The sequence below is a fragment of the Orbicella franksi genome, chromosome 15, assembly GCF_964199315.1.
Source record: "Orbicella franksi chromosome 15, jaOrbFran1.1, whole genome shotgun sequence".
NCBI lineage: Eukaryota > Metazoa > Cnidaria > Anthozoa > Scleractinia > Merulinidae > Orbicella > Orbicella franksi.
In genome coordinates, this window is record NC_138159.1 from 1991886 (window position 1) to 2015722 (window position 23837).

A 23837-nucleotide genomic window follows, 5' to 3' on the forward strand; every position below is an offset into this window, starting at 1 on the left:
GGGCAACCATCACCGCGCACAGTTATAGAGAAGAATAGACTATTCCACACCTGTCACTATCGATAGTGTTGGAGATTTTAAGAAAATTAAGACCAACATTACCTGTTCTCAAGAGTTGAGTACATGTAATGAAAGAGCAGAACAGCTCTTTTTCATGTATCAGTATGGCCCAGGGCCCTGGGAGGGTATTCCGTAAATCTTTGGGTAGGGGTGTGCCGCTGGAACACTGAATATCTGGCTGCAGTCCCTTACCCTATACTAGACCATGATCAGTTTGATTTTGCAACTCTCCAAACGTAGACAATCGATTGAAATCGAGCTCGCGTACGTTTAGGAACAAATCCCTTTAGTAAAATAGTGTAACAGCTGGTAATCAGGAGCCCCTGCTGGAAATATAATAATAATTATGTATTTACTCAAAAAAAAAAAAGAGAAAAGAAAAAAGCAGTTTCATAGTATTACACCAAAAACGTGTTGAAAATTAGAGATAATTACAAGTGAGGAACCTTCATTTTTTTCTTAGATATAAATTAGACTTAAATAAAAGTTTACAATTCTTCGAAAGCTGACATGGTAAGTTCACACATTTAGAGAGGCCATCGCCTCGTTCTCAAGGTCTCTCTGCTCCCTAAAGAGAGACCCTGGGAATAAGTCTGCAAAGGCAAGCAAAAAAATTGGCGTTTTGCGCGAAGTGAAAGCTAGTATTAGCTCCTGAAAAAAATAAACTGAACTACAACTAAATTGTATGCAGAAGAAAGCCCAAACTGAATATCTGGTTGCAGTCCACAGGCTAACGTCTTTCTTTTTCCTAGTCATTTATGACTCTTCAAAATCTCAACTGTCAGAGAGACTTGATCCGTCTTCGACAACTGTCTGAGCCCGCGGTAAATTACTGTTAAAACACACGACTACCTTCGGGCTCGTACGATTGTCGATTGGCTGAAAAGAATCGGAAAGTCTTCGGTAACTAAGGTTTCCCTCCAAAAACGGCACTGCTTGGGTTAAAGTGTAATCGCCAGCGATACAGTTTACTTGTCTCTCTCTCTTTTTTTCTTTCGTTTTCTGCGCACTGAAAACTTCAGTTACTGGTTATTTGTTGAGCCTGTTAAAACTGCTTATCAAAACAGAATGTGTTGGACTTTTGGTGTGGGCTGTAGCTCAAAAAATAATTGCTTTTCACTGTTGCACTGGGCTAAACTTATTTTAAAAAATAATAATCGTTGAAACGATGTCATTCCTCTAGTTCCTGGAACCAATTAGTCAGAAACGGTTGGAATTAGAGAATGAGCAGGATTCTGAAGCATGGGCTTTAAAAAGATATTCCAGTGCTTGGTAACACTGAAACGAGATGGACTGAAAATATTTTTCAGTCCATCAAGTTTTGAAAACGGTTTCTGGCTTTCCATTTTCATTTGAACTACTTAACGATGCAAAGAGCCAATAACTGCACGCGCAATTCATCGGTAAAGGACTACTTTGATGTCGCCGCCTATCAAACTAGCCTGGCTCTGATTGGCTAAGTAACGGCAGAAGCCAACAAAATGGTGTCAATCAAGATTGTATCGAATGACAAAAGTATCGCATTTTACATTGTATAAAAACTCAGAATTCGAAATATAATTAATGTTTACACTAATACTTAAATTCAAATTGAAATATCACTTAGATAACAACAAATTACTTTCTATCGCATTAAAAAAATGATAAATTGAAACAAGTATTTGATGTATGTGATTCGGGTCATTTTGAAGACCTCAAAACTGCATATTGGCTATAACTTATATCACAAAATATTCCGTACCTAACGAACTAGCTAAGCGTTTCCTATCCGATTTTTTCTGGGAACAAAAATAACTCCCAGTCCCCATCATCCAGCTGTCATTCATGAAGGAGTAAAACTGAAACAAGCTGTTACAGTCCTCCCTCGACCAATGCATCTGGTCTTACCCAGTACCTTGGGTTCCTCGAACACTAAATTAATTATCATCTTGGCAAATTTCATCTCACCAGAACAATAGAGAAACCTCAAAAAAATCATATTCTGAAATGGCCACCTTTTAGCTCATGAGATCAACGACATTATTGTAAAATAATTTGTTTTTCTATTTTCTCAAGAGGACAATTTACTACGTGTCTTAACTCGCAGCTAAATAGTTTCAAGTTTGTTCAAAAATTAGTCCCCTTCTTCATCCGAAAGATCATCAACGCCCACAGATTGGTCCATGGTGTCATTGGTTTCGAGGCCCATGGTATTGTCGTCATCATCTGAGACATATCGCTTGTTAATGGCTTCTTTGATTTGGTTGTTCGCACCCTTGGGGTCCAAATCGATCGCCCAGGAGAAGTTCATCTGTGCTAGGTGGTTTTGTCCCAGTTTTCTGTAGACCTGTCCAAATCGAGCAAAATGTCAGTAGGAAGTTTGCAAAGTTAACGTCTGTAGAAGAAAAAGGTCCAGGTTTAAGCTCTGGCCGGGGACATTGTGTTGTGTTCTTGGGCAATACACTTTACTCTCACAGTGCCTCTCTCCACCGTAGATGTATAAATGGGTACCAACAAATTTAATGCTGGGGATAACCTTGCGATGGACTAGCATCCCATCCAGGGGGGGGGGGGAGGGTAGAAATACTCTTAGTCGCTTATAGCTAAATGAAACCACAGTTAAGCATCGCCCTGATGCGCCAGTAGTCCTAGGAGTTAGTTAACCCTCCCTGATTAAGAACCATCTCCTCTTAACTTTTTTATGCGAAATTCAACCAGGTGGTTAATGAGATTATAGGACGTGATAATTTCAAGACAAACCTCTCGATTAAAAACCAATTTCTTCAAGTGCAGTTATAGAGAATGTCATTAACTCAGTTGGGAGAGTTTTAAAGCTGAACATTGTTAATCAAAGTGTTCAGGTAAACTAACCTTGCTGATTAAAAAGTAGACAAGAGCTTCTCGCGGAACAATTTTCTTCAATTCCCCTAGTTCTTCCAGTGCTTCCTGTTGCAGGGTAGGACACAAGTTTAATCAATTAGTTGTATTTATCTGAAAAGATGTGTGACATGACAAATTTAATCCAGATGCTCAAATTTTCTTTTTGACATTGAAAATCGTCAAGAGAGAGGCTCGTTTCAATCCTGGGTCGATTTTGTAACTACCTTGACGAAAAGACGGCACACAAGGGCAATAAATATCGTGTCTTGCCTGATTTATGGGTCTTTGAGAAAAATGACGTTCAGGTCATCGGACATTTAAAGGGGCTACGTCACAGTTTGCGCATCTTGAAAAGTTTAGCCTAAATTTTTCAAGTTCGTCGTTTGTAATCCGTGTAAATCTTCTCCATCCTTAACCATCGTTGTTCCTTTATGGTTTATTGTGATCTTAGTGTTTTTCTATCTTGGTCAACTATTATTTTCAGGTTTCCTTCAATTTAAAGGAAATTTTGTACGTGGCCAAAATAACCAAAAAGAAAAAAAAAAAACGTGACTGAGCTCCTTTGTGTTGTCTTCATTGTCCCTAATTGTCTCTGAGACGTATTACACGTCTGAAATAATCAGGATCATTCTAGAGTTAGAACTTCCTAACGTCTTCCTAAAAAGGTACGGCCATTTAAAATAGTTGTTGTGCGGTCTCAACTGGTTTTCATTAATAAAAAGTTTTCGAATTAAAGCACAGCTCGAATAGAGAATTTAGAATCATAGGAACCGGCCCATACCTGATGTTTATCCATTGAAAATAAGACTGAGGCACGATGAAACTTGCAGAGCGGATTCTTTGGGTCAATAGTCATAGCTTTGTTGATGGTGACAAGAGCTGCTTCAGATTTCTTCATTGCGTGTTGTACCTGAGAAATACAAGAGAACAGTGTTACGTCATGACAGAGAGGTTTCCGGGTGTAATCAAAGCAAAACCAAAGTAATCACTCTGGCCAATCACAAAGGAAACAGACAATCCAAAGGACCAATCAAAACAGTGTAGCCGGCGCAAAGTGCGCGAAAACGGTGCGAGTGTGCGAGCGTGTCACTGTCCATCTTAGCAAAGTGGCGCGATATTCTTTAGCCAATCGCGTAGCGTGTTATGCAAAACAAAACAAATGCGAAATACCTTGACAAGCAAGTAAAAACTGTCAAGAGTCATTCTAATCTACAAAATTACTTTCAAACCGAAGGAAATTCAAAATAACAGTTGTTAAGGTAGAAAAATTCTAGCAATAATAAACAAAATGGGTTGACTGAAAACGTGATCATTATAGAGAAGGGGGGGAGGGGTGCGCAAATACCAAATTCCTGTACAAAAGAGATTATCTAAAAAACCCATGCAAAGCGAGCCAGTTATAAACGGTCCTCCTTCAAAGGAATTTTTTAGTTTTCCATGAGATGTCAGCTTTCACATGTCACCTAACAGTCTGTTTATAAACGATAACTTACCACACCAACATGGCAATATAACACAGAACTAGACGGATTTATCGACAGAGCTTTCCTAAAGTGGATTTCAGCCAAGTTAAACTTCTCTTGTTTGTAGTAAATCATGCCAATACCGTACCTACAAGTAAATACATTATGATAAATTACGTTGTAATGCAATCAGTGGTATGTCAATCACTTGCAGCTGGTTGCCACGTGAACTTGTCGATCAAAAGCAATGCAATGGCTTCCGATTGTTTTTGCGAATTGATATCAAGGCTTGCTGCCCGTCAATAACCTAAACCTACAAGAAGTTGAAAACCTTCCTCACCTTACTAAGTTAAATATTTCTAGAAAAATCAAAGTCATTTACAAAATAATGCATAGTTTTAGTCATCTGGTATTTCTTGGAAGGGAACTAAGTTTACAAGCCTCGTGGTTTTTATTAGGTTCCCTCACCATTTTTTCTCTATTTTTTGCATACTTTAATAACTGTAATTTCTTTTGACCTTTTTTATGGCAAATAAAACAAAATGAAAATAAATTTAAAAAAGTACACTAACCAGGCATTGTAATGGCGTGAATCTGTCCTGACAGCCTGGCGGAAGCAAGACATGGCTCGATCAAGTTCTTCTGTGAGTACATATTCATGGCCGAGCAATGTGTAGGCGTACGTGAAGGAAGGATTCACCTGAACAGCACGCTGGAAGAACTTTATGGCTGTATCGTGTTCCTTCTGTAAACTAAAACAGTTGCCAGTGGCGCACCAAGCCTAAGAAAGTAAGAAAGAATTATTTACTCATGGTTGCCACAGATATCAGCTTTTTAAAATTCCCTGACCAAAATATATGCAAAAAGTCAATCAGGAGAAGCAGCTTCTAACCTTCCCTTGCAGCCGTCCTTTCATTAAGACTGCTAGGTTTTCTATAAATTTTCCTTTTTCATTAATTGAGATCACAGTGAACTCAAATGTTTCTTCAAAAGGCTCAGTCTGGAGTTTAATGGACTAACCACGGTGGCATCGCACCTTCCATAGATGCTAAGGAACAAATGTCACGTAATAACAGTCGTCTCCGTTCGCCCATAAAATTATCTTCACTTGAGAGAAGTTTGAAATTTGATCTAAAAATTCCATCCTAATGACGTACTCTACAGAGATCCATGTAATATCTCTGATTGGATGTTGCTAGGGTATGAATTTTTGCACGCAACAACCAATCAGAGAACAAGGACCTTAGTACAGCTATGTCATCAGTTTGAAATTTCTCAGGTTGAATCTCGAGCGCCCGTCTTTAGCAGGGGTTGAAACTGGGCATGTGAAAAGAAGCATTTGTCTTGTGAGACTGGAACAAACAAAGCCCAGCCATTTCAGTAAGCAATTGTTCTCTTGTGTATCATTTCTTTATTCAATAGTTTTTTATGCTTTTGCTACTCTTGAATTGAGATTTTATAATGGTTATGTTCTTACCTGTGGGGATGTGCGATCAGATTCCACTAAGTCTTGAGCTAAAGCTGACAAAGCCACTTCATTCTGAAGATGCCACAGAGTGGTAGAATAGAGATCCAAGCCTGACGGAAAGAAAACAGGAAAAAATGAGTAAGCAAATATTAATGCCAGGGTTAGTACAAGTGGCAAGAGTAATACTAAAAGACTTTGCCTAAGACCTTTCGAGAACAAAGAACAAACCACATGGGCGCTGAGCCTCCCAAGATTTCCCAGAGTTGGGAGGTTAGTAAAACATATCACATATCACATATCCTAGGATCCTGGATTTAACACCTAAAGTGTAAGCCCCCAGAGATATTATATGGGACAGGATCATAATCTCTTGATGAGAGGCATGGTAGTCTCATGCTTAGTACGCTTGCCTCCAGATCCAGCAGTCTAAATTCAAGTCCTGGCCCGGAACATTGGGTTGTGTCCTTGGGCAAGACACTTTACTCTCACAGTGCCTCTCTGCACCAAGGTGTATAAATGGGTACCGACGGACTTAATGCTAGGGGTAACCCTGCGATTGACCAGCATCCCATCCAGGGGGGAATAGAAATACTCCTAGTGGCTTCATGTCACAGAAACCAAAGATAAGTCCCAGCCTGATGGGCCACTTTGCTCCAATGCAAACTTTACCTTTATCATGAGATATTACGCTATTTTTAGCATTAAAGTCACAGATGACTTATCAACTTCACACAAAATTTTTACCTTCAATTCTGTAGGGTTCTAGTTGTTTGACTTTGGCAAAAACTTTCTCAGCCTGTAAAACATGCAAGCAAACAACAAAATCACATTTAGGATTACTGTTTAAAATAGAAAAATTTTAAAGCACTAAGATGCTTCAACATTTCTAGCAAATAGCATTAGCAGATAGTGCCAATATTAAAAAATTTTGCAATTCAACATTTTTATTTCACAACTCTTAGGCCATGTTAGTTTGTAAGGGTGGAGGGACTTCCCTCCACAGCTGGAGGGACTTATACATGGGAGAAGGGGGAGACACTGATACGCAGTATTAAAAAACCATTTCAAATTGAAAGCTCTGTCATAAAATAATTATTTTGTTGTCAATTGATTTGACAAACATCATGGATTGGTAGATATGTCAGTTTACTCAACCACAACTTCATGTACAACATGAGCTTAGAACTTAGAACTTTTGGTATATATATAAACAATAGCCTGCATTTGGTGGGAAAATATGTTCGGATATTTGTCAGCAGACATTGTCTGTTCCAGGAAGCGAACATTTTTCTGAGCAAAGCTCAAGGAAAATAGTGAGGTTCAAAGAAAAAACATCTTAGGGTATATTTAAAGTCAAATGGAGGCTATTGTGTTAATTATACTTCAAATATTTTTTGTAATACAAATATCACTTGGATATTCTCCAGTTTTGGCTGGGGCATATCCAGGTCAAGTGACACGTTTAGACCAATAGCCTGTGAGCAAAAAATATTCGATCGATTATAAATAATAATATTTTACCAGCTGATATTCTGCTAGTTCGAAGTGGGCACGTCCCACTTGCGTCAATACCCATCCTGTGTTGTAATGGTGTGGAGCTAAAGCTGAAAAGGCATTTAATGCCTGTTTGCATTCATAAGAGCTAAGGTGGACATATCCTTGGCCTATCTGCTTCAATAATGACATCAACCCATCTAAAATGAAATTAAACAGAGAAAAAGACATTAAGAAAGAAACTATTTTCAATCCAATAAAGTGTTTTCCCTCATGTGGCCAGCAGCCATGCAACTTTACTGGAACAAAAGAAAACGTTTTCATAAGAAAAGATTTCCACTCCCAGAAGATTGATTTGGAAAACCAGCATGGCTGCTGTTTCATTGTTTTGGACGTCATGTGAAAACACTCAACACAAGGTTAGTTCAGAGGGCCAATAACTAAAATCAACTAATCAAATTGCTTTATTGGTGGTCTTATAATTATTGTCTAAGTATTGGACCGTGCACTTTTCCCAATGATCCCACAAGATCACTCTTGAGATTTTCTGGTAGCTTCAGTTGTGTAATAAATCTCATATTGACCAAGCTTGCTCAGATCAGACTGGGAGAAAATTGGACCTGGGTTTTTTCCGTATAGAACTCGCTGCATTAGGTCCATACTGTCAAGATCTCTGGCCAATATTCTTCCAGTACAGCCCTCGTGCTTGGTTAATAAGATATATACAATTTGCATTTATTCAAATGAATGTTAGGGACCAAACTAAAGTCAGGAATAGAAATGAAGTTTTTTTCTGCTTAAGGAAAATATCCACTAACAAATGTGCAAGTATCAAGAGCAAGGAGACATACCCATACTACTTTGAATGGGTGACAACTTTCCCTGACCCTTTCCCTCAGTGTTTTGTTGTGCTGATGATTCTTCTTGAATAACATTCTCAACACAAGGAGCCAACGGCTGAGGAGTGGAGCTTCTTGTTTGACGTCGAGTCTGGAATAAATTAAGAATAACAACATCATTTACAGAGCTTTCCTGATCCTGACCCTATGGAGGGAGATTGTTATGGGCCTTGCTGCCCCAGGCAAGCTACGTCAGGCTATCAGACAGGACTCTCTCTGCGCACTGCACCTATTTCAAATCTTATTGAAAGCACCGACTCAAGTTCTTTGAGTCTGAGAGACTCTATCTGACTCTCAGTAAGATGTGTTTCTGAGCAAAACAATTTGCTTCCACAATGCCTTGCTCCACTCAGGAGCAAGACTGAGTAGTGATGGGAGGAAAGCAAGAGTCTACTATAAAATTAATAAAATACCAAAAAATATTCCTAGATTCTAGGGCCAAGAAAAAATTTTAATATCCACTTGCCCAATGGGCCAATAAATTTCAGTTTTCATTTGCCCCACTTAAATATTGAACTTCTGTTTTCACTTGCCCAAGAGAAAAATTTACTTGCCCTGGGCAACGGAACCTGGGTTTTTCCTGCGTTGGATACCATCGTGTTACAGAGTTAAGGGGCTGACACCAATGTGTAATGATGTGACTTCCGTGATCCTTGGATCTGGAACAGACTCTGTCTTACCTTATTACTACAACCTTACCTTTTTTACTACATTACTAACAGCAGTTCTACATGAAGGTGAAGAAACTCTGGCACTTTTTGTTCTTCGATCCTAAATTATACAATTAACAATACTTGAATTACATTATTGCATAGTTTTGATGTACTAATTTCATTCTTCTGTACTAACTATGAAATAAAACATATATGGTACTTGCTGTACATGTATATATGAGTGGCAGATGAACAACACAAAAGAAGATGTTTGGCTTCAGTATGTTGTTGTCACACACTCACTCCATTGCCCACAGAAAAGTATCTGAGATTCAGTGTTTCTTTATCACTCTCCTACATACATACATGTACTTCTTCCTTAGTGTCTCCAACCTCTGTCGACCTTTTTATTGCAAAATGTTGCATAATGTTGAACAGTGCTCCCCCCACTGGGGGGGTCCTTCTTCCTGCCCTCTCTTCTTGCATTTCCTAAAGACTTCCTGTCACCTCTGTAATCATGCCCCTTGTCTGTCATGTTTTGAGGCTTCAGAAGAATCTCAGCAAAGAGAATTTTTTTAGAGCCTCAGGACATCATTCTCTTAAAATGCTGATTACTTTCTCACAGCTACACAGCTTCAGCTGGGTACGAAGAAAACTAATTTTTGAGCTTGCCCTACAGGCAAGGTGTAATTATGCAGTAACTATGGAGTCTCTAGACAATTGTTTACGAGCATAATCTCTCGCACGTCTTCAATCTGTAATTCGACTGTCCTAAAAATCATCCTCAAAAAAACATCTCTTGCTGGTAGGGCAAGTAAAGGACAGAATCCACACACCCCAGGCTATCAGATGGGGCTTTCTTTAGGAAGTATTTACAATGTAAGGGGCAATTAGCTTACTTTGTTACTTGAATCAAAACCACTGACTGTGCTGTTACTAGAAGACAGTGTAAACAGCCGTGAGCTTCGTCGTACACTGGGCACATTTGATGAGAAGTTCTGATGTCCAGAGCCATGAGGAGACGATGTAAATAGTGTTGACGGTGAATGCACACTATGGACACTAGATGTGATGGCCGTCACAGGTTTAGCCGATGAATCACTTCTTCGATTGCCTCCCTAAAGGAAAATAAATTCAAACTTGAAGTTGTTGATAATGACTGACTTTTAGGGTGTTCTATCCATGGTTCCCACAGTAATCGCTTATCAAAATTCCCTGACTTTTCCCTGATAAAAATACAAATTTCCCTGACCACATATTAAATACAAAATGTCAGATCTAGTACCAGCTTCTGGCGTGAACTTAGAGCCATCCTTTCCACTCATCCAATGAGACTGATAATGCATGTTTTCAATAAATTTTCTGTCTTCATAAAGTAAAAATATTGTTGTGATCACAGTGACCCCAAATGTTTCTTCCAGCCTTCAATGGTACTAAATCAGCTGTATTAAATTATTTCAATTTATCCTTAGCTAACTTTTTTTCAAAATGCCAATTTTCCCTGACTCAAAATAAAATTCTCTGACTTTTCCCTGACCTTGAAGAATTTTTTCCTGACCATTTCCTGACCTGTGGCAATCCTGTTATTGTTTATGCTCTCTGTCTAAGATCACTTTCTTGTAATAAATCACACTTACAGTACTGAAAGGACCAAAAGATATTAAAGTAGACCTTCGCTATTTTGAACTCAGATCATTTTCCCTTGGAAATGCTTTTTCAGCCATTTACTTTCAACTACCTTGAGCCCCAGCAATCTGGAACTTTTTTGGTTTCCCTTAGACTTTGAGATTGCAGGGTTTAACTGTAACAGATACAAACCTTTTTAAGGGGTGCTTTAGGGGCATGGCTTTCACCAACAGCTGGAGATGGGGTAATAAATGGCACAGTATTTTGGTCATTAGTTGGTGTATCCGATGACAGCATTCCAAAACTATAAGTCAGCCAACAAAGAGTACACATTAGTTGTTAATAATTAAAATGTATAGAAATACAAAGGACTACTGTCACATAACAAATTATACCTTGGCGTTAGCGGACTCGCTGACTGTGTAGCTCCTAAAAGATTTCTACCAACCCTCTGACGCATTCTCTTTTCGCCCACAATACTGACAGCCGCAGACTGCACAGCAAAACTGCTACCTGACATTTCAATTGAGCTTTGTCTAGATGGAGGAACAGAAGATCCAATAAGGATGCTAATGTTCTGCGGGGTCAAATTCTGTGAAGGGTCAAGATTTTCTGAAGACACTGAGTCATTTTTACGTCGCTGATTGTCTGATGGGCTTGTGGTATCCATAGTGATGGTGGAAGATCCTACAGTCATGTGCTCTCTGTTTGAAATGGAAGATGTAATTTTTGGGCAGGACGATGACTTAAAATAATCAGCAGGATCTGGCTTTTCTCCTGAAAAAATAAATGATGAAAAATAGAAAAATAACTTAAATGAATATGTTGTTGTTCACATTATATTACTCTTGGTACATTTTGATATTTTCCTGTTTAATTCAATTTAACATGAATTGCCATACACCACAATAAAGGAAAATACCAATTTGTACCAAGGGTAAAATTGAAGCAAAACATATACATGTACAACGCAAATTTACATTTACACGGCATGCAGCAGAAAGATAGCAAATCCAAACTCAAACACAACAATGTTCATCAGGGGTTGCTGAAAGTGAAAATCAACATCTCCTCCAATGTTAAATCTCCTCCAATGTTAATTCAATCACTGGGCAGTAAATCCTTTTGGCACTAGGAGGGTGAAATGAAGGAATTTAAGCATGATGATCGGTGATTTTTAACAAGTGGTTATGTCATATCTTGAGGTTTTAAACATTTTGACTAAACACAGCTGCCCTATGCATGATATCTGAATCTGACAATACACAAAACTGAAGTTGTACCTAGCTGACAAAGATTTTCAAATGAACTCCATAGATATGGATTGTACTTCAGACTGCTTTTAAAACATTCTGCAGCTCTTGTAAACTGTTCTGATTTCCTGAAAAAAAAGAAATAATGTACAAAACATACCATTATGACAGATATCGAAAGCAACTTTCAAGAATATGAGAAAAAAGATTATCTCCCTGTACATAGAACTTATATCTTGTTTGAAAAGAAAACAAACCTGCATATTTGACCCAAAAGCGCCAGTCCATAACCTGCCGCAGAACCAAATTCAGATGCTATGGTCTCCAGAGGCTTGCTATTAGTAAGACATCCTCCTGTAAGAGCCATTTCACCTTCGGCAAGTCTAAACAACAAGTAAAAATTACAAAAAGAAAGGACAAAATTTTTACTGAGTTAATAACATCATGCTGTGATTCTGGTCTTCACCATCAATGGATCACTGTGGGCTCCAGTGAAGTTTTGGCACATTCTGTGCTTGTAATGTTATAAATTGCATGCAAAAAGGGAAAACAGATGAATGCAAACATACTTATCTAAGTCCATGCAGCATTTTGCAAATAGAAAGCGGCAGAGTGGAGTAGGGCACCCTTTGCTTTGTAACAGAGAGTAGGCTCTCTTGCAGTAACCAGCTTGATAGAAACATGTTGCCAGAAGGTACAGAGTGTCATCAGAACCCACTAGAACAAAAATATACCATGATTTAACACTAAAAAGCCTCTGTAGTGTTATGCAAATGAAAAAGATTGCAGAATACTTTCTTAGTATCACCTAACTAGTGGACTAACGCAAATGCTGCATTTTAATAGTCCTCAAGTAGTGAAATTGGCGCAATCGAGTGTGATGCTTTCTTTTGTTTTATTCCCAGATAAATATTTCTTCAACTTGGATTTGCTAACTTTATTATTGCCTTTTCTGTCCACCTAGTTGGGTGATACTAAAACAATTAGACCCTTCCCCCTCAAGGACCACGGGTCAATAACCCATTCGGCTTCACCTCATGGGCTATTGACCAGTAGCTGTAGTGAGCTACCAGTTTAATTGTTAAATAGTATGCTATACAATGTAATTTTAAATTTATACGGTGAATTAAATCCTCAAATGAAAACTACTAAGCAGTTTTTTCATGTGGTACTGTTTTATTAGTTTAATATTATGCTGTACAAGGTTGTTCTAACTTTAAGTATTCAGATAAAACCCTAGTGTGTGACCATTCAAATAAAAGCTATTGAGCAGTACTTTCATGTGGTATTATTTATTATGCTGTACAAGTGGTTCTAACGTTTAAGTCTGTGAATAAAACCCTAGTGTGTGACCATTTAAATGAATGCTATTGAGCATACTTTTATGTGGTTACTGTTTATCAGACTGTTACAATTTCGGAAATAGTAAAGAATGCCTCCCATTTTCAATTGTCAGTAAACTGTCGATCAACTGTCAGTTGAAAAAATGCCAACACATTACCAACAGTCAGCCAGCAGTAAACCGACAGCATTAAGTAGGCCAAATATTGACCCAAAACACTTATAGTTGAAAAAGTAAATAGAGATCTGTTGACTGTACCAGTTTGGGCACTTAAATAGGGGGAAATCATCAGCTGGAAGATATAATCTTGATATACCACTGAATTCTCGATACTAACATTGAAAGAAAAGTATAAAAATCAGTTGGGAGAATTGCTCTTTTCTTTCATGTAAAGGTTATAAATTACCTTCTGCAAAGAGTCGTTCAGCAAGGAAGATTGCATCATCATAGGCATAATGGCTCAAAGCATGCCATATAGATGCCTGTAAAAAAGACAAAATATAGAATGGATGTAGTTGGTGCATAGAAGTTCACACCTTCTCAAGTTAAAAACCAGCAGAGAATTTTCAAGATTCTGAATTTAAAATCAGTAACTTATCCTTATGAAAATCTTTCAGATCCTTTGCAATCCCTGAAAAATTTTCACCAGGGCATTTTTACAGTCTGACTATTTGTTAAATCAAAATGTCCTACTTTTGCTTTTCACTAATTGAATTAGTACATCACAAAATGCCCAATGTGTCACTGTGAATTTTAGTCACATTTCTGGAACAGGGACATGTACATGTGTATGGAAGAGCTTTGCTGATTTGTCCGTATCTCCCCATCTAAATGCACATGCAGCTGGTAAATTTGGTGTGCTCACAATGGAATAATTAAATCTCTTGATAAAATCTCTATGGTCTACCAAAACTGAAGTGCCATGCTCTGCCAGCTAGATGTACATGTACTGAACGCTTGCACTATTCCGAACTTATTGAAACACAAGAGTGCTAAAATCCATCATCCACACATACATTTAGACTGCTATTTCATTAAGTGAACATCCTTTAAAAGAAAGGAAAGCCAGATGTCCAGTAAGGCACTTGAATGTTTTTACTTAAATGTTTAATGAGAGACGGCGCTGTGTGTGTATTTCAGCATTAACAACACACACACAATCCTTCACGAAACAAAGTGGTGATCAAATGAAGTGATAAAGGAAATGCTTCTTCTGTATATGTAAATACTTAAAACAATATTTGACAAAAATCAACAACTTTGCTTGCGTTTCATAGTCGTTCCATGGTTAAATTTTTCAGTAGCTAAAAGGCAAGCACAAAGTGATGTTCAGTTCAAAATATTTTCAAATTTGCTTTCATGAAGTGAGTCAAACACCCAAAGCAACGGAGTCGCTCAGCTTCTGCGAGACTTCACTCGCTGTTAATAAAGATATTTCTACAATAAAGTTGAACAATTTAGGCTGAGAGTTAAATAGATTTTTGCTTCCAAAGGACTAAATCCCTTCAAATCCAAATATCCCGCGCCCCGAACTGTCAAAATGCAATGTTAATAAAAATTGTAAACAAATCAAAGCAGAAAATTAAAGGCTATCATACCCTTATCGGTTCCTCACAGACCATAATCCATAAAAACTAAGCTCGAACAGCTTATTTTTGTACTAAAATCCGCGTAAAACGTTGAAAAATTCTCGATTAGCATTCCAACTTGAATTCGGCGCTGGGAAAAATCGATTCTTCTGCGCATCCTCAAAAGAAACCTCAAGACGAATATTTTGCTCGCGGGCGCAGAATACGGCGCTTTGCTGATTTTCCCAAAAATAATTTCCCGAGAGGGAAGGTACTCACCTGACAGGGAGATGTGGTTCTTCGAATTTCCTCGTGTTGTGAACATTAGTCGGAGAGGAGGTGAAGAAGGATTCGATATCGCCTACAGATTGTGTTTCCTAACGGTCAAACGATCTTTACCTGTTTCGTACCCAATGGAGGTCACACCCACCGAGGAACGTCGTCATCAAAATTAGTCTTGATATGCGCGTTGGTATGTACTGAATATCCTGCGAGCAGCTGGCTTCTCCTACGTACTGCTTTCAGGGTGTAAGTGCAACCGCACTAGAAAAACTGCAGAAACAAAACACACTGCTGATAAGTTCAGAATTCTTTTATTCTGACTTCCTAAGAGAAAATTCAATATGTCTGCGCTGCGCGCCAACTCCCGTATACTGGCGTTTCGAAGAGTTCAGAAAACTCTGTTAATTCAAATTCTCCTACGAAAATCATTCAGTGTAGATTTTCCGATTCTGTTGCCATAAAAGTTCGACAATAGTTTTATCATGCTTGATACGAGTATTAAATTTTTATTTATTTATTAGGTTAGGGATATTACACAGCGGCACGAAGATATGAAATTTATTTCGAGTGATAAAAACAATATTTTACCAACGAGCGCAGCGAGTAGAGTAATATTGTTTTTAACATGAGAAAATAAAATTCTTATCTTCAAGCCACCGTGTAATTTTTTCTTCTTTATTTATAATGAGGATATGGAAAACACGCCACTCGGGTCAAGGATCTACAATCCCAGACAAAAAAGTTGGGGCACAAAGCCAGTTCTCCCCTCTCCCCGCTTACAATGTTGATAATCAGGTGATTTTTCCCCTTTTTGTTAGAAAAAACGCGACATTTTCCAAAATTGATTAGGGAGAGTGGGGGATACGTGATTTAATACAACTCCCTTTCTACAGTGTGTTCTTGGGTACCCTCCATGTCCGCAGCTTGAAGTAGCTAATGACATGCTAACTAGAGAGAAGTTAATTAAGCTTAATTATACTACCAAATTATTCTGGTCACGCAAACACTCACTCTGTCCGCTTAAACAGCTTCAAAGATGTTCATTCGAAGGGCTTGCCGTGGTTTTCTCGCTAGGACTCAACCTATTCCATGCGTATCAAAGGCTCGCAAAATAACTACAAGTTGGATATCATCGAAAAAATTCAACTATCCCCTGACCCCAGACGATGTGCCTCGAACAGCAGGATTACCCACGATGTTTCGGCTTCCTTCGCAATCAACAGCTGAGGGGCTGGATGCGTGTTTTCTTGGGGTTCCGTTAGATACTGGTACTTATGCTCACCGGACTGGAGCGCGGTAAGATTCTCCATAAGAAATAATATTACTTGTTTTGTTTACTATTCGAATGTTTCGCTCGTGCTTTCAAATTATTTGTTTCTCACAACTCGAGACCCCGAGGTCAACCAAACGTGTCTGCTCAGTTAGGTGAAGTATGAAGAAGAAAAAGCGGATTTTAAGCGCTCACAATAAGTGCAAAATCTAACAAATACATTATAAATTTCTAGGCATCTTTTTTCGTGACCGAGATGACAGCGTAGCACAATAATTGCCTACTGTTTTGATTTCTGTCTGATTCGCGATTCCTGATGCGTGACTCATGACGGTGCAACCATTGCGTGCGCACAGAAATACCCAAATATAATCGTTTGTAAGGAAATTTGACGGACTTCTCAAGTAGCTAGTTCAAAACTTTGTCCCAGCTGTTTCGTCAGCCCTCGTTCCTTGCCCGAGTCACGCCAACGTTGGGAAGAAAATCACAACCGGACAACTCCCACAGCATCTAGAAATCGAGCCTAGCGGGTTTGTGGGTCCACTTGAGTTTTGAACTTTTGTAGACCGAAGAAAAATTCACGAAAAAAGCATTAGTTGAAGTTAAACCCCATTTCGAGCGTTAGGCAAACTCATTAGAGGAAAGCACTTTGCTCTGACGAGGGGTATATCACTCGAAACGTCAACTCGCGCTCTTTAAGCGATTTGCATGGCTCAGTACAGCGCAGTTGGTTTTCAGGCGGGTGTCCTTCAGGCTGATAACTGTCCTCCATATTCTTATTCTCGGTATTGACCTGGGACTAGCTTGCAATAGAGGCTCATGCGGGGGAATATCATTCCAAACAGAGTAATTTCATTTTATTTGAAAAGGCTTCCCCCATTAGCCTCGATTACAAGCTAGTCCCAGTTCAATTCCGAGAATACGAAAATGGCCTCAGTTTCTTCCTGGCCTCGTAATGCAGTGTGACGTAAAATCATAGACTGGACTCCAAGAATTTGGATTGGGGATTCAAAGCTGACTGCAGTATGTTTTATTCTTTCCTACAAAGCATGGGTCCCAGACAAATCCGCTGTGAGTCTTGTTTGATACGTCCTCACAACACACATACAGGAGCTGCACCTTATGAATCGCTGATGGTAGCTGATGTCGGTGACGTGTCGACCAACGTTCTTAATCTTGAAGCCAACATTGAAATAATACAAAAACACGTGGCCAGCATTGTCAACACGGGATGTAAACCTTTGATAGTGGGCGGAGACCACACCATCACATATCCTATTTTGAAAGCCATGAAGGTTTGTTTAAACACTTCAGCTTCATGGTATGTAGAGTTTGGGTACGTGCAACCCTAATGTAACAAAAAAAAAAAGAAAATGGCGTAGTCATGTGGTAAATCGCTATCATGTAGATAAGCATTAGTAAAACAGATTGTACTATTCACTGGATCAGGGACGGCAAAGCCGTGGGGCTTGGGAGGGGGGGGGGGCATTTGAAACAAGCAAAAAAATTTCACTACTATGTTCAGACCCCCTACAAGTTAGCGCCTCTGGCGCTCGCTCTTTAGCCCCCCCCCCCCCCGCCCCCGCTCCCCCCAATTCAAAATACGCTCCGCTATCCCTGTGGATAGTGATCCTCTTTTAAAACAACGGGACCCAGACCTTTAAAATTAAGGTACAGCAAGTATCCCGAGGTAAAGGCATCAAATATAGATATATTTTTAATGGTAACAAAGTGCGGCGAGGGTTGTGACTAGTAATAGTGGCCCTAGCTCTTAATCCACGCGGCGAAATTGATAACGAAAAGACCGAGCGACGACAATAATATTTCCGAGCCAGGTTACTTAATAAGTGGTTTATTTCAAGACACTTTGGTCATGTTCTATTGGGTTCAACCGCAACCAGTTTCAGTTGACACGATTGACGTTCTCAATAGAACGATTTTCCGACAGAAATGTAGTCGCTCTCCAAGCTTGTAATTCTCTTCATTGTTTGCAGCTGTTATTGTTTTAGGGCTGGGGGTATTGTTTCTGTTGTTTGTTCTATTGTTCTCTCAAAGGGTAGCGAGCCATTCATGTGAGACCTTACGAGAGCTGCTACGTCACCCTTTTCGGACCGTTTCCGGTTGAAACCCCGAGACTCCTGGGAATAGCCCGCGAAAAGACACAGCCAACGCTTTTTCAACTTTTCAACCTGATTTTAGGCCGGTTGAAAAAGTTGATCAACCAACCCAATCGCGGAAAACAGGTTTCCCCCAATAGAACACAAAAACACTCAAACAACCCAAAAGAACACGACCTTTATAATTTACTGGATACACAGCTTCTTTAGAAGCACTGTAAAAGTGAAGAAAAAAAGTCGATTTTCATCAGGAGCCATTACTTCCCGTTTGCGTGTAATTTGACACTATTCTGTCCCACCGCGTCAAATTGTATTGTTTCAACCTTTTAACAAACATTTTCTTTATTTGCTTTATTCTCGTTCTATCTGAGAAATCTTTTTTTCTCTATTGACAAAACTAATAAGGCCCAGTTCAGACGTCGTGCTTCTGCCGTGCCGAACATAATTGCAATTTGGTTCGACTATGGCACGGCAGAAAAACAACTCTGATTCAGACGTCGTGCCAGAGTCGAACCAAATTCAGAATTTACTGATGCCTCGTGACAATTCTCCTCCTAGCTCCCCGTGGGAACGCAATCCCGCCAAAATATATTGACATAATTTATGAATTTTGTTTGGCGCGACAGAAGTAAGACGTTTGAATCGCTGCCGTACCATAGCCGCGTAGCACGGCAGAGCTTGTCGAACTTAATTGTTTGCCGATCTTAATTCAAAAGTTTGATTCAGACGCCGTACTTCTGCCGTACTTTTGTCGAACTTAATTCCTGAATTTAGTTCGACACGGCAGAAGCACGACGTCTAAACTGGGCCTAAGCGTGCAGAATTTCCACGTGCTAATGAAGTATGTGTCCAGGCCTGCCTTGTGGAAGCGCTGACATGTCTTTTTCCCGTTTAATTTTTGCTGCGTTTGTAAAAAGCGTCATGGCGGAAAATTTACCCTTCTCCATCGCTAACATTCTTCGTTCAGACTTCCCACATCCTTCTCGCATTAGTAAAATACCGTCGATCGTACGTGAGACGCCTTCAAGACAAAGAAGAAAAGTTCTGCTTTTCACAATGAGATTACTACCCGTTCAAAGACTTCCTCACTGCTGCTACAATGAAATAAGAGCCAGTGGTGGTAAAAGTTTGCACACAGTATGTAGCCCTCAAACAGCTGAGAACGACGTCTCCCGAAATCCCGGTGATGTCCAAGAACAGAAACAAAATCATTTGACCGGAGGAATGAAGGAAGGTGATTTTTAGCGTCTTCATTTGTATGCATGTACTGATTTTATTTTAGCATCTCGTTGTCACAATTGTTGCCCACGTAAGCACATTTAAGCTGACATGTATTGAATAGAATACAAAGAACGAGTTTTTTATAATTAAACACTGCATTTAAAACTTTTAGCGCTAGAGGTGTTAAATATCTTTCAGAAGTGGCTCAGATGAGAACAACTGAGGTCAAAGCGGCTTAAAAATTGCGTTTTTATTAGTTTATTTACTTTCAAGCATGCCGTCACATCCTTATAAACGCGTAACATATATTTATGCTTGAGTGAATTCATATGTAACAACGCTCTTTTGTGAAACGAAATTTGCTATTTGTCCCGGAATTTTAGTCGTGTTTCTTCTCATTGCTGCCGGGCTGGATGGCAATTTGAACATTGAAACGTGACTAAAATTGTGAGCAATTCTAGCGTTGAATCAAAAGGAGATAGAGAAATATCAACTTGGGAAACAAAAATAAGTTACCCTGGGGTGCTTCCCCGGGGGACTGCCATGTTTAAGTGACGGGGATGTCCCTCGGAAGTCCTAAAAAAAGTACCGCCGGCGGGAGTATCACGGTTTTGTATCGAACAGCTTCATAAACAGGTTCAATTAAATATTATTTTCAATGTTTTTTATGTCTCTCTGGTTCTTTTTAGGGCTCGTTTTTATTCTCAGATCAAACAATAAGCTAGATAGGTGCCATTTTAAATATGGAATTCGATGTAGTACACCATAAGTTATAAGACTTTTGACCCCTAAAAAGTGCGACCCCCGGGTCGGTAAAAGTGCAGAGGTGCGTTTTCTGTGGTATTATATTGAATCATCTGATCTCTACTTTCTTTCCATGTCAGAAAACAACACCAGCAGGGGGACTGTCGAAGAACCAGCTAATGGAAGTACGACAAGTGGAAAAGAAATCACAAAAAAGAAGCGTAACAGAAGTCGCTTCTCGCAGTTTCAACTCGAGTATTTGGAAGACATCTTTTCACGCCAACAATACTTAACTCGTGACGAACGAGCGTTGTTGGCGAGTGCCCTGGAAATGAAAGAGCTGCAGATCAGAAACTGGTTTCAAAACCGGAGATACCTGTTAAGACATGCATCGACGTGTAAACCGGGCCTCACAGGTTCCCGCTGAAGTGTTGGTCAGCAGTCGTACTGTGCATGCTTCGGAAGATCTATGACGATAAAAATGGCGCACACGTTCTGTTCTTAAGGAGAAGATACATTTGATCACCGTTCAAGTAGAAATATTTGTGGAATTGAGAATTTGCATTTGTAAATTGTGCCAAACGAAGCCTGCCTTTTCATTGCGTTGTAATTGTTACACAGGCAAGAGCTTGATGTACAAGTTGGTGTTGTTAATAAGGTTATAGTTTGTAAAAATCAGTGGAACAGAAGATTAAAGCAATTTTCATTCCATGTTAGTAACAAAGTTAATAAAACAATTGCCTCTTATTTTTAATCCAGTAACGAATTAAATTAAATCGACGACATCCTTTACTTGTGCTAAAGGTCCTGTTCTTTTGTTGTTGCGTTTTTTGCGTCACAACGCGTAGCTGCAGTGAACCGAGATCTCTCTACAGTATACTTATAAGTCATATAAGAGATTCCGCACACTCCCTTAAGGGGAGACTAAGAGCAATTTGAATTACGTTCTAGTTATAGACCAACAGTTGTAGTTCAAATTCATCCTAGATTTACCGAGAGGCGGTATGAGAGAAAAAAAATGGAAGCGGGATGCGTAATGACCGAATTTTCATGGCGGGATGCGGGATAGATATACTACGGCGGGAGCGGGATTTGCCCATATTGACAAGGGGGATGCAAGAGTGCCTTGCGGGACGGGCGATGAAAAAAGAAAACATGTACGTTATTGGTTAACTTAACGGATGTTACGTGGAGAACTGCAACTCTAACCAGGTGGGATCGGGATAAACATTCCGAGTGGAAAGGGATGGCGGGATGCGGGATGCGGGATTGACAACGTAACTATGTACAGTATATCAGACCATACCGTAGAGCCGCCGTAAAACTAATCAATCAGAACCCGTTGTAATATCAACAGTCATTTTATTCTGACCCCAATAAAAGCTCAGTAAGTCGTTTACTTACCTAAAGAACCCCTTTATACGGCCACCCCGTTAATATGGCCAACTTTTTGTGGCCTGTTGGTTACCGGACAAACGAGGTTTCACTGTAATTGTGATTATTCTGTGCAGGATAAATATGGTCCTGTTGGCATGTTACACCTTGATGCCCACCCAGATACATCTGAAACAACGTTTGGTGAACGAATATCCAACGCGACACCATTCCGCCGCGCAGTGGAAGAAGGACTGCTGGACTGCAAACGAGTCGTCCAGATTGGTTTGAGAGGGACTGGAAACTCTCCTGTCGACTACGAATTTGGAAGAAGCCATGTAAGCTCATTATTATTATCTTCTCGAAAATTTTGCTTTTGTGTCCAATGCATTGACGAGGAATCGAGCACAGGTCCCCTACTCTCCTCGACCCATGACAATATTGGGCAATTAAAGTTTCATTTCAGTTCAAGGCCGGCGCGCGAAACTGATGCAAACTCAAGCCCGACTTTCGGAGTCAAATCGTGCAAAACCTCTGGTGAAATAATGCGATTTGTTTCTTCAATGCAGGGTTTTAAAATAGTTCCCGCCAAGTATTGCTGGTATAAGTCCATGGAACCCCTAATGGCGCAGGTCAGAGAGCTTATGGGTGACGCACCTGTTTTCATCAGTTTTGATATTGACGTCATCGACCCAGGCTACGCCCCTGGGACAGGTCAGTATTTGTAGTTCATAGATAAAGCAGTTTTCATTTGAGAGTCGAAAAGTAATTGGTTTTGCATTGCTGCGACACACGATTAGCTTAAAAATCTCGCGCCACTTTTTCATCCAATCAGAAGTCAAATCAAAACCAATTGTGACTCGTTCGCACGCGTTTTTCCGCGCTTTGCGTCATCTACGTGTTTTTACTTCGAGTTTTGATTGGTTCAATGGATTGTCTGTGTCCCTTGTGATTGGCTAGAGTGATTACTTTGGTTTGGGTTTTACGACATTCCATTGAAAACCACTTTAAGTCAACTTTGATGGGCTTATTGGATTGTCTGTGTCTTTTTTGACTGGCCTAGATGATTACCCTGGTTTTGGTTCCACGACCCTCAGTTGAAACTGCCCTTAAGAGTTCTCTCAATTTAAAATGCCATAAACGTTATTTAGCGAATAGGTAGTAGATGTGGCTGTGAATAGTTCATTCTCTAATATCTCTTTGAGTGGTGCGCACCTTACCTCTGCCATACTACGTACTTTGTTTTTTTAATCTGACTTGTTTTAAACACGCTTGACCAGATGTGTTGTTTCTTATTAGGAACTCACGAAATTGGAGGTTTGACGGTTATTCAAGTCCTAGAGATAATCAGAGGATCTAAAGGAATGAATATAATTGGTGGAGATTTGGTAGAGGTTTGTAACCAGGCAGAATAAAACACTGATTTATTTGTAGCATGGCTTTGAAAAGCTTAACACCCGACAGCAACGGTTTGATTTTGTAGAGTAGGCTAGAAATGACAGGAACTCATCAGGAAGTGAGAATTAGAATGACTAAGGATGGCGAGAATGAAGATGGAATAAAAACCCCAAAGGAGACCAAACCGGGCGTGGCTCACGCCTTATTTGGCCCCAAAAGATACCATTCTAAAAACGAAACAAGGTTAATGACGTTAACGACGTTGTGATCGAATGCTTTTATACGTGAAAAATTTGTCTCAGATATCTCTTAACCATCAACAAGTCAAAGTATGACATCGTTGTTTTCTTCATTTGGTTTAAGACAAGGGAGGATGATCATCACTTCTTGTCTTGGGGTAAAAATTAAAGAACTCCCTTATTTTGTGCCAGATACCGTAAGCTGTACTAAAATCAGCAATATACACCCCTGAACGAACGTTGAGGGTGCCCGCCGCTTTTTCACATGGGAGTTCCTTCGTATGGTCGGTATTTTTCATTTAAAGCATTGTAATTTAAAAGTCCATTCCTTAGTATTGGCAGGCGAACTTACAGCTTGTTTTTTTCATGTATTTTGTACAGGTTAATCCATCAGTTGACCTGCACGGAGCCACTTCAATCCTGGCCGCTAATTTTTTGTATGAGATGATGTGCGTTTTGCCCGGAGTGATCTACAAAGATGCGCCTTCCTCGGATTTTCAGTTCTAA

At 39.6% G+C, this 23837-nt stretch overlaps 2 protein-coding genes and 1 pseudogene across 5 annotated transcripts; 2 read left to right on the forward strand and 1 right to left on the reverse strand.

Moving 5' to 3' along the window:
• Positions 1-394: 394 nt before the first annotated feature.
• Positions 395-14826, reverse strand: LOC145469547 (cell division cycle protein 27 homolog). Of its 2 annotated transcripts, XM_081453296.1 has the most exons (18): positions 14716-14826; positions 13524-13599; positions 12345-12492; positions 12033-12158; positions 11806-11903; positions 10918-11299; positions 10715-10826; positions 9796-10014; positions 8943-9014; positions 8196-8334; positions 7372-7544; positions 6595-6646; positions 5860-5960; positions 4955-5163; positions 4413-4530; positions 3701-3829; positions 2911-2985; positions 395-2386 (listed from the first exon to the last, which is right to left on the reverse strand). In XM_081453296.1, the coding sequence occupies exons 1-18, from the start codon at positions 14737-14739 to the stop codon at positions 2174-2176; spliced, it is 2466 nt and encodes an 821-aa protein (XP_081309422.1). In that variant the 5' UTR covers positions 14740-14826; the 3' UTR covers positions 395-2173. The 2 variants fall into 2 exon arrangements, with proteins under 2 accessions (XP_081309422.1, XP_081309421.1); XM_081453295.1 differs by lacking the exon at positions 14716-14826 and having other exon boundaries at positions 13524-13752.
• Positions 14827-15798: 972 nt separating this feature from the next.
• LOC145469551 (guanidinobutyrase-like) lies at positions 15799-23837 on the forward strand. 2 transcript variants are annotated; one of them, XM_081453301.1, is made up of 6 exons: positions 15815-16263; positions 17286-17532; positions 21831-22031; positions 22263-22407; positions 22993-23087; positions 23712-23837. In XM_081453301.1, the coding sequence occupies exons 1-6, from the start codon at positions 16004-16006 to the stop codon at positions 23835-23837; spliced, it is 1074 nt and encodes a 357-aa protein (XP_081309427.1). In that variant the 5' UTR covers positions 15815-16003. The 2 variants fall into 2 exon arrangements, with proteins under 2 accessions (XP_081309426.1, XP_081309427.1); XM_081453300.1 differs by having other exon boundaries at positions 15799-16263; positions 21831-22407.
• LOC145469559 (uncharacterized) lies at positions 17833-21031 on the forward strand (annotated as a pseudogene). Its single transcript, XR_014042330.1, has 2 exons — positions 17833-19588; positions 20460-21031. The product of XR_014042330.1 is annotated as an uncharacterized LOC145469559 (transcript).

Excerpts from the sequence above, each read along its gene's own strand:
- LOC145469551 (XM_081453300.1), top strand. The coding sequence starts at position 16,004 with ATGTTCATTCGAAGGGCTTGCCGTGGTTTTCTCGCTAGGACTCAACCT. Across the intron at positions 16,264-17,285 it reads GCTCACCGGACTGGAGCGCG|CATGGGTCCCAGACAAATCC; the intron begins GTAAGATTCTCC and ends TTTCCTACAAAG. Across the intron at positions 22,408-22,992 it reads AGGCTACGCCCCTGGGACAG|GAACTCACGAAATTGGAGGT; the intron begins GTCAGTATTTGT and ends GTTTCTTATTAG.
- LOC145469547 (XM_081453295.1), bottom strand. The coding sequence starts at position 13,641 with ATGCACCAACTACATCCATTCTATATTTTGTCTTTTTTACAGGCATCT. Across the intron at positions 5,164-5,859 it reads CTGATCGCACATCCCCACAG|GCTTGGTGCGCCACTGGCAA; the intron begins GTAAGAACATAA and ends TTACTTTCTTAG. Across the intron at positions 2,986-3,700 it reads TTTCAATGGATAAACATCAG|GAAGCACTGGAAGAACTAGG; the intron begins GTATGGGCCGGT and ends ACCCTGCAACAG.